Below are 10,025 nucleotides of genomic sequence, written 5' to 3' on the forward strand. Positions count from 1 at the left end.
GCCTGGTGTTCAAGGGCATTGGCTGAGCAAAGAGGTGCCTCTAGGCAACAGCAAGCTCTAGTGAGCATCCAATTGCCCATTTTACAAATTAATTCCACTATTCTTAAATTGTTTTCTTAGGGAGCTTAGTGTAAGGAGCTATGTGTTTTGATTGAGCTTAGAGAAAATACTGTTTTAAGTCTGCCCTCTGAATCCAATTAATTTAAGCAATACTTATGTTTAGATAGCAAGCTGCAAAAAGCTACAGAGGACGTGTCACTGTGCAGTAAAATGGCAGTTGGAATTCCATATGAGAAAAGAGATGTGCATGGGAGAAGGGGAGACTTTGTATACACAGTAATGGATTCTGAATCAGCTGTGAACCCATAGATAAACTTTGGAAAACTTGAAGAAATTGCTTTAGTGTTCAAACACACAGGGAAAAGCAAGTAGAATGCCAAGAATTATTAGGAAAGGAATAAAAAACTGAAAGAAGAATGTCATTGTGTCAGTGTATAGATTGGTAGTCGATTTCTGTTTGTGTTACACAATTCTGCTCTGTATTCTCAGAAGGGTTGTAGAATTGTGGGAAGTCATTTAGAGGACTAAAACATCAATAGTATTTGCAGACAAAGGTATGAAGGAGCTTTCAGATTGTGAATGATTAAACAAGGTTATTTAGCCTGGATGAGAAACAAAAAAGTGAAAGGACTAAGTATCTCTCACTAGCATGTAATAGTATTTTTTGCTATTTAATTTTGTTTTCCAACTTCTGTTGAATGTTTCTTGTTGTTTACATACACATGTTGTAATGTTTATTTTTAGGGGCATTTTGCTGCTTTATTTATGATTTTGGAACCTATAAACTGTTTTCCTGCATTATTAGAGCAGATGATGCCCTTTCTGTAAGCATTGCAGGACATGTAACAAAACGCAGCATGCTAACAAACTGTTCTTTGGAAGAGCTTATGTTTGTAACCAATTTGGAAAGGATCATGCACACAGTCTTTTGCATTTGCTTATAAAGCCAACTGTTGTTGACGTTAGTAATTCCATTTGCACTGAACAGGAGCATGAGTCTTGCTGTCTACTTTGTAGGCTCTGAAATTAAAGTGGAAAGCATTCTGCTAGATGTATTAGCTTAGGTCTCATTGCGGAAAGAGAAGGATTTTCAACACTTCTATTGGAATTCTGGAGAAAGAACTGCAAACTGTGCTCAACTCAGAACAAGATAATTAGGGTCAGTTTTTATATCAATTAGATTTTGAAATGCTTCCTGACAAGTAAAGCAAAGGACAACATCATATAAGGGTGCAGATATTACCATCTCTAATGAGCTAAAAAGAAAAATGGAAAAATGTATTATCTTTTAATCAGCCTCATTGTATTCATTAAGAAACATTGCCCCCAACAAACAGTACAGTTCAGAATTATGACAGGTTGAAGCCCACTTTGATCTGAATTTTAGTAGGACAAAGTCTGTGTTAGCCTCTGTTTTGCAGAGCTTACCAGTGCAGCAAGGTAAGGAGCCTGGGATGCTGCTGCAAGACCTTGTAGCTGTCTCTGGTGTTACTACCTCGAGCTTAGCCATATCAGGAATCTTGAGGATCATGATTTTGGTGACTTGGAGTGCTCAGTTCCTCATTGTTGTTTGTGGCATGAGGTGGTTTTGCCAAGCTAAGCAGCTTTGATCACCTTTTCATGAATGCTTGTATCTTAATGTTTCTCACTTGAAAACATTGTTGTCAATGTCAGAGTGTTTTGTGTCTGCTGTACATGTGTTGATGAATCTTTGTGTGCTGCTGTTTAAGGTGTGAGGATATGGTGGATGTGCGGAGACTGAAGATGCTTCAGATGGTGCAGTTATTTAAATGTGAAGAAGATGCTGCTCAGGTATGGAAATACCTCTAGAATTTCATCATTCTGATATTTGTAGTCCACTGAATTGATTTATGGGGGCTGGTAGTTTTACAGTACTTTTTTGCAACTTTCAAATGTAGTTTTATTTAGGGAATATGTACAGTGAAAATAAAGGCTATAGCAGTGTCTGCAAATAGTATATTTCAGGATTGCATGCATGATCTACCAGCTTGTGACAGCTCATTTAACTTTTTTCTGTATCAAAAGTATATGCTATTACTGAAGTAATGCCACCTTCTGGTTTAATTTCTTTTTAACGTATTAGTTTTTGTTCTTTTGACTTTTTTTAAGGCAGTAGAATGGTTAAGTGAACTGTTGGATGCTCTGCTGAAGACACACATCCGACTGGGAGATGATGCTCAAGAAACAAAAGTTTTACTGGAGAAACATCGAAAATTTGTTGATGTTGCGCAGGTGAAATGTGTTATTTTTTTCTAGCAATATGTGGTTTGTGCAGTTTCACATCCTCTCCTAAACAGAATCAATATCTGTATAGGCAGTCATTGAACAGCTGTCACTGGTTTTACTGGTTTCCCTCAGTGCCTGAGTGAAGAAATTGATTGCTGAGGGCCTAATGAGATCTTGCAGTTCCATGCAGAGCAGCAATGCTGCAGGTCACTACCTTAGTTAACCTTCACATGGGCAATGCAAACAACCAAACAAAGTTCACTGGCTTTTGTGAAAGATATATCTCAAACAGTCTTTAAAATTACATTTGACAAGCTGGACCAAAGCACCTGGTCAGATGTTTTGTCAGTCGTTTGCTGCTTTTAGGAGTGTCTAAATTTGACGTGTTAATTAACAGATGTGATGTTTTCTAATTCCACCTGCTGCACTGGAGTTTCCTCTTTTGATGAATAAGAGTTGATGGCTGGAGGGTGATTTGCTGTTACAGTGATGTGCCTCAGAGCACCTTGGATGCTGGCTGACCATAGACATGGTGTCAATAAAATCAGGGAGACAGTCCTCTCAGCAGTGGATATCAAGTATCCCTTGGAAGATCCAAACAACTATTCAGAATTCTTGGGAAGCTCTCTTCCTTTGCCAGTGTAAACACTAGGCAGCAGTGGATATTGGATTTTTTTTTTTAAGAGTTAAAGCACTTTTGGTCATTACAATTTTATTCTTACTTTTTCCAGTAGACCAGATTAGTTCAATGTACTTTGTGAACCTAAATTGTGGAGCTTCCATAAACTTGCCTGCTGTTGTTGCTTTAAGATGCTGTTTCATTGCCAGGTAAAGTGCAGGGTTTTTACATGACTTACTCTCCCATCCCCTCCAATTTTTAGAGTACTTACGATTATGGGAGACAGCTACTGCAGGCAACAGTGGTCCTGTGCCAGTCCTTGAGATGCACTTCAAGGTCCTCAGGGGACACACTTCCCAGACTGAACAGAGTGTGGAAACAGTTTACAGTGACTTCTGAAGAAAGAGTGCACCGGTTGGAAACAGCTGTCGCATTTCATTCAGCTGCTGAAAAGGTGAGTGTTGTGCTTTATTAAGAAGAAAAATTTCTTACCTGAGTTCAGGCAAACAAAATGTAAGAAAATATGAAGTTGCCAGTGTGTACATTTACCCTTTCTAAATTTTTTTTAAATGGCAGAAAGAAGAATTTACATATATTTTTCCAACCATTTACTTTAGTACTTAATGTAATAATTTTTCATATACCTGTACTGGTATAGGGCCCCCTTAACAAAAAGGAGAACAGCACTCTTCAAATGAGAACTCTGATATTGATGATAAAGCATTTCTTTATGTCTTTTAGACTGTAATTCTTAAAGGCCAGGAACGCTTATTTGTGCAAGGGACAATACAAAGCTATCCGGTTAAGTTTTTTGAAGAGTTAAAGGTCTATTGCCCTTTAGGCTGCTTGGATATTGTATGGGCTTCCAAAAATTCTCACAAACTGTAAATGAAGGCAGCTCCTTCCACTTTAATTTCCACACATGCTGTCTTGCTCCATCTTGTATTTTGCACCTGGTGGGGTTTGAAATGCCTTATTCCTGAACACACTCTGCCTTGGTATGGTTTTCAGACTCCTATAACCAAATGTCTCACTGCTGCACCTAGTCAAGTGATGCAAGAAACACACTGGAGGACGAGCAGTCAGCAACAATGTGATCAGGATTAGTTGCTGAAGGGGGAAAATGTTGAAAGCTTTCAAATGCTTGAACTTGAGACAATGTCCTTTAATGTAGGTCATGAGGGATAGGACCTTTTTGTCCACACCTGCTTTTTTGGGTGAAGCAGTGTATTTTAAAAAATCAATTTAGAGTATGTATCTCAAATATTGATAATAAAATTGCATGTAGCTGGAAAAAAAAGCAAATTTTGCACATGGTAAAATAAATTAATTTTGTCATTAAAAGAGAGCATGGATTCAGAGTTGATTAATTTGCTCCTTGGTTTTATTAATTTCTTATTTGTATTAGTAGAAAATACTTTGAATGGCAGACATTGGGAGTTGGTGGAGGTTCACAAAAGCAGAAATAGATCATTTGTGCTTCCAGAGGTTTACCTGATACCAAATTAAATTTCAGTGGTCCATAAACTCTTAGAAGAGTAGAATCTCTCAATCCATATTATGAGCTTTCTTTCATTATTGCAGTAGTTAATTGCTGGGTTTAGGCCATCTTAAGTTTAAAGAAAAGTAAATTTTGTCTGACAAAATAATGCTCTTGTTCAAAAACCTAATTCTCCTTTCACTATTGGACATATATTAATGAGTCTGTGTGGAAAATAGACTGTTAATATCCATGCTGCTTGGGAAAAAAGTAAGAAGTGGCAAAGTGAGAAGTGGAAGAAAATAGAGTACTGAGTACTGGTATTGAGTTACAATCCCATCTAGAAAGACTTGTGTTCAGATTCTTTTTAGTCCTACCTGTTCTGTGCCAGATGTAGTTTTTAGTTTTGAAACCTTTTGTAAGCAGTCTTCATTGACCCTGGTGTTTCCACTTTAAGTTGCTGTCTTGTGTGTTTAATGGTGTCAGTCACTATTTTTATGCGTTTCATATTTGTTGCAGGAATATTGTCAAGGAAGACTACTTTTTATTCCCTCCTAGAAGTAATATAAAACATTCTAATACAAAGCACTGGTAGCCCTGAACATTTTTCTTAAAGAACTTTAATCAGTATTTTCCTTTCTTGAATTATATGTGTCAGTTGATCTCATGTAAATGTGGCAGTGGAAATGCCGAAAGAACATCCACTCTTCCAGTTAAAAAACTACATGTGATCCCTTGTGTACTTTATTCTGTATTTTCTTACTTTTATTAAACAGATTTTGCAGGAATGTCCAGACCAGCCAGAAGCTTTTCATGAAATGGAACAATTTGATGAAATTGAAGCAGTTGGGAAATCACTGTTGGACAGACTAACAGTGCCTGTAGTTTATCCTGATGGGTATGTAGAATGGTTTGTGATGCCTTTGGTAAAGTTGTATCATAGTCTCACATGCAGAAGAATCCTGAAGGCTTATTGCTGAAACAGAAAAGTGAGCACATTGTTTTTATAAAATTTGAAATAGGACCTGTCTGCTTTCTATGAAAAAATGGGAAGGAATTTTTAATGAGTACTAATGCACTGCCTTTTTAAAGTAGTGACTTTTTCATACTGAATGATTATTAGATTTATGCAGTTTTTGCACCAGCACAATATGCAGAAGTAACAGAAGAATGACCAGTCCCAGTCTCTTCTCCCTGAAAAAAGATACCAGATGAGAATTACAGGATTTCTATTTCTTTATTTGCAATTCTATCTATCCAAGCCAGTATACTGAAGATAAATTTATATTTTATTTATTTGGTAAACAAAACAGTACTTTCCTTGAGAATTATTCATATTAGCTTTAAATTGGTAGCTCTCTTGAGCTACAAAGGAAAATTGAATTTGGAATCTCAGCCATAATAAAACTCAGTTATCTGTGTTTAATAATGTCTGTTGTTATGCTGAGCTTGTAGTTAATTTCTGCATGAGTTACAGCCAAGCTATGGAGCAGTCTCTGGTGTGTAGGATGCCACACCATAATGAAAAAGGTCTGAAATAAGTACATTGAATTAGAGGCTGAAGCCTTATGAGATAACATCAGGCAACTGTGTTAAGCATTACTTGAAGTCTACCTGAAAAACACAGTTGCAGGAAGCTGGTCATGAAAATTTATTGTCATCATATTTCCAAAATGCCATATTCCAAATACCCTACCTTCTGCAGGGTAGATCCCTCAATACAGAGTGCTAATCATGAAGATGGGCCCAGGCCTGAATTAGTCGTGATCTCCACTGTTCTTTCAATAGTGTGTTTGAAAATAGTGGAGGATTTTGTAGCTGTAGAAAAAAACCCAAAACAAAACAAGCAAAAGACTGACCCAAAAGCAGATCAAGAAGTGTTTGTTGAAGTATTGTTGTATAACTTCTGTATCGCAGATTCTAGTGATCTGGTAAAAGTAACAACTGTTCAATCCTGAACATTATTTTTGACCCCTCTGGAATTTCAGTAGAGTTTTGCATATCCCCCTTCACAAAAATGGTATGGAAGTTGTCCTGGATATCAGGACCCCCTGCTCATCATCCTTATATTCTGGTTTTGAAGTGTTTGGCATATAGTTTGAAAAGGGTTTGTTGATTATTAGAAATAGTTTGAGATTTAAGAACATACAAAATGCCATAATTGATTGGGGGGCATTTTCATCATCCTGGTCACCTCCTCAGACTTTTGCCAGTATCTTATTGGAAACTCAGGTCACTGTTCCCTCTCCTGCCCATGGCTTCTGCACTGTATGAGGAAATGCTGAGATCCATGTGCAGTTATGCAGTCTGACCAGTTACCTCCTCAAATGAGTGTATTCCTGCACAGAGTATCTTTTTCTGTCCAGTTTTGCCTGTCTGAAAGTCCTCTGTCCTACTGCCATTTCCAGAGTGTACAGCTTCTCTGCTTTGTAACTAGATTTAATACCTGTTCTTCTGAAACACATATTCTGTTCAAACTCTCCCTTTGCTGACAGCTTGGTTAGTGGTTTCCCTAACATTTCAGCTGCTCTTTTTTGTGTTTGAATCATATAGCCGTGTCTTCCTTTCAGTTTGAGAGGTAGATGGCATAATTTGACAGCATGTGGTTAACATGTGAAGAGTCCTTTAATAATGCAGCAATTCTGAAAACTCAGAATTCCTGTATAGACAGGTATCACAGATTGTTACAGCATGCAAAATTGTCAGATGGACTTGGGGGAGAGCCAGAGAGGGGTGGTAATAAAGAGAGTTGGGAAGCATCCAGTTGTGCTTCTAGAATAGTGCCTTGCTGTTCAAATCACAAAATGGTTTGGGTTGGAAGGGACATTTAAAATAATCCAGTTCCAATCCCCCTGCCAAGGGCAAGGACACCTTTCACTATACCAGCAGTGTCTCAATACCCTCAAACTTCTGTTGAGAGTGTGTTTTGGATATGAAAGGCTCATTGAGTATTTGTAACAATTTCATTAAAATTTGCTGTTAAGTCTTCATCACTAAGTCTCCAAAGCTTTTAAAGGTGGTTTTTAAATGACAAGAGGGAAAAGTGGCTATTTTTCTCATCAGTTTTGTGTTTTCTACTTCAATTAACAGGTGTATTCATGTACTGACTTACTACTGATAATTTATTGTGGTTTGGGTTTTTTCTAGGTCTGAGCAGTACTTTGGGAGCCCAAGTGATATGGCTTCTGCAGCAGAACACATCAGGGAGAAGATGAAGTTAGTTAGCCTGAAAAAGCAGCAGCTGAGACAACCAGAAGCCACTACCCCAGAGAGCTAATACTGACCTTGTCTATGAATTCATAACAGGACTTCAGTTTGTAATCCAGCATGTTGTTTGCATATTACAGAATTTGGTATAATATATTAAAATGCATTTCACAGCTGTTACGAGTCTCATCTTTTTTTCAAAGTAAATGTTCTCAGCATCTTAATACTGTACATCTATCAAGCCATAATTATTTAACATGCTATGAAACCATAGACTCCAAGTATCTTATGAAAAGGAACTGTAAACTTTGCACTGAAATTTGCTGTAAAGCTTTACCTGACCTGTCAGCTGCTTCTTAGTTAGACAGCTGATGCAAGCTTTGAGTGGTGCTAATTAAAGTGTTAGAAGTTCCATATTATGAAACTCTAGTTCTTTGCTTCCCCCATGCCCAGGTGATGTAGTAATTTTAGACTGTGAGGAAAGTACCTGCAGTGTAGACTGTGGTAACCCTGTAATTTTAATTTGAAATACTTAAAAAAAAAAATCATTTTTATTGTGCCAGTATGCACCCTGCCCATCAGATCTTTGATATATCAAATTCATTAAACAGATGTTTTCCTATTTGTATTGATAATGTATTAAAAGCTGTTTGTGCTTAATAAAAATCATCTTTTTAAAATCTAAGATTAATTTGTTCTGGTCTGTATTTTCAGATATTGTTTATATTACATTTTTATGATAAGTGGTAGTAAAAATAATTGCTCCCCTGATATGTTTAGAAAATTTGTATAATTTTTCTTATGAAATACATTGTAGCTATAAGAGAACTGCTCTTGAACTATTACTGATGGGTGCAAAAGTCCTGGCTATTTTATTCTTTCTTCCTGGTAGCAGTACTTGCACAAAAGTAAGATCGTATTTGCGTAAGTCAGTGTTATATTAATCATAGTTTTGTTCCCTTGTAAGACTAGCACGTCTCCTGTGCTTTATTTCAAAGTCCTTTGTTTCCTTTCAGTGGAGAATCCTGAATAATGTGAATATATCCCTGTTGGTACCTTTGTGGTTAAAGGTTTTTGTGTAATGAAAGAGAAATTAACATGAGGTTCATAACTTCAAACCTTGAGATTAGTAATAAAATGAAATTTATTCAGAGAAGGGAATTGGATTGAAACCAAATCATCTGTGTGCATGGCTTGGTTAGCTTCTTAATCTTAAGGATGCAATCTGGATACATCAATTATTATGTTTTTGGAAGAGAGTGTGGGATCTGACCATTTTAGAGTACTCTGTGTGGAAAAAAACTGTAAGTCTGAGAACTCTGTTCTCTCACTATACTTTGCTCACAGTCAAAATAATGCTCTCTTCCTACAGGCATTGCCATTACTCTGCAGATTTTCCTGATGGATGTGTCTTCAAATACTATATTTAGATATTTTTCTTAGTTTTAAGCATTTTCTCCAAAGGAAAGCCATGTTTCAAATCAAACCATTTATTAAGAAACTGTAATTCCAAATTAAAGGCTTTCTGTAAATTCAGTGATAAAGGTACTTTTCCTCTTAAAGGTTTTGGCAAAGGAAATATCATTTTTTTAATGCACTTAATGCAATGTTAAATATTACATTAATATTAGTTTAACAGTAACTAAATTTCTACAGACCTTATTTATAAAAAGACTTTTTTGATATAATCTTTTCAAATTTAATTTAGTTGTTTAATTGCATTTGAGAAAGCTGGTGTTATTACAGCTAATATTTGGAGGATATAAATTCATTTAGAAAGAACCACACCATGAAAAGTATGCATATATTTAATATAAAGTGCAAACACATAAGTAAATTAATATAGTTATAAATAAGCACCATATCTCCAGTTCTGCAGCATTTGTAAATTGAATCTGCTTATGGTAAATTATGGTCTGCAGTATAAAATCTCATTAAAATGTTAGAGTAAGCAAGTATTACAAACACTTTATTTTCTGGTTTTTATTTTATTTTGGGTTTTTTAAAATTTTATTTTATTTTTTTACTATATTTAGGGGCTCAATACTGTATGCGAACCCAGGGCAGTATCAGAAGCTCTTCACTCATTCCTGTGACAGCTGCATGCACAACTTGGAACTGATGACTGCTCACCCCAGTAACCCTGATGTTAATTTTGGCTCAGTGTGTGTAGTCCAATCTTGATGCTGCTCTTATCTGTCCTTTGACATTCCTAGGGGCCACTGGATCCTGACTTTGACCCCGTTGACTCTAATTGAGTCTCCAACACAGCATCTTGGGCTGTGCCAGCTTTTGCTCTGCCTTTCTGCTCTCTTCCTCTGGAATTCCTTGTCTTTAGGCAAATCAGGTGTCTGGCAAAGGGCTGTTTACCAGCACTTTGCCATTTGCCTATTTTCTGTGTATCAGGAATGA

The 10,025-nt window shown here is 36.6% G+C and overlaps 1 protein-coding gene across 6 annotated transcripts in view; it reads left to right on the forward strand.

Annotated features, from left to right (window-relative positions):
- Window positions 1–8,298, forward strand: part of SESTD1 (SEC14 and spectrin domain containing 1) — a 54,412-nt gene extending 46,114 nt beyond the window's left edge. For all 6 annotated transcript variants that reach the window (XM_074548379.1, XM_074548384.1, XM_074548381.1 and 3 more), the window contains 5 exons: window positions 1,791–1,872; window positions 2,191–2,313; window positions 3,189–3,380; window positions 5,183–5,304; window positions 7,554–8,298. In XM_074548379.1, the coding sequence (XP_074404480.1) occupies window positions 1,791–1,872; window positions 2,191–2,313; window positions 3,189–3,380; window positions 5,183–5,304; window positions 7,554–7,683 (649 nt within the window). In that variant the 3' untranslated portion in view covers window positions 7,684–8,298. The remainder of the gene's footprint in view (window positions 1–1,790; window positions 1,873–2,190; window positions 2,314–3,188; window positions 3,381–5,182; window positions 5,305–7,553) is intronic.
- Window positions 8,299–10,025: the final 1,727 nt, after the last annotated feature.

The sequence above is a fragment of the Zonotrichia albicollis genome, chromosome 10 (genome assembly GCF_047830755.1).
Source record: "Zonotrichia albicollis isolate bZonAlb1 chromosome 10, bZonAlb1.hap1, whole genome shotgun sequence".
Classification (NCBI taxonomy): domain Eukaryota; kingdom Metazoa; phylum Chordata; class Aves; order Passeriformes; family Passerellidae; genus Zonotrichia; species Zonotrichia albicollis.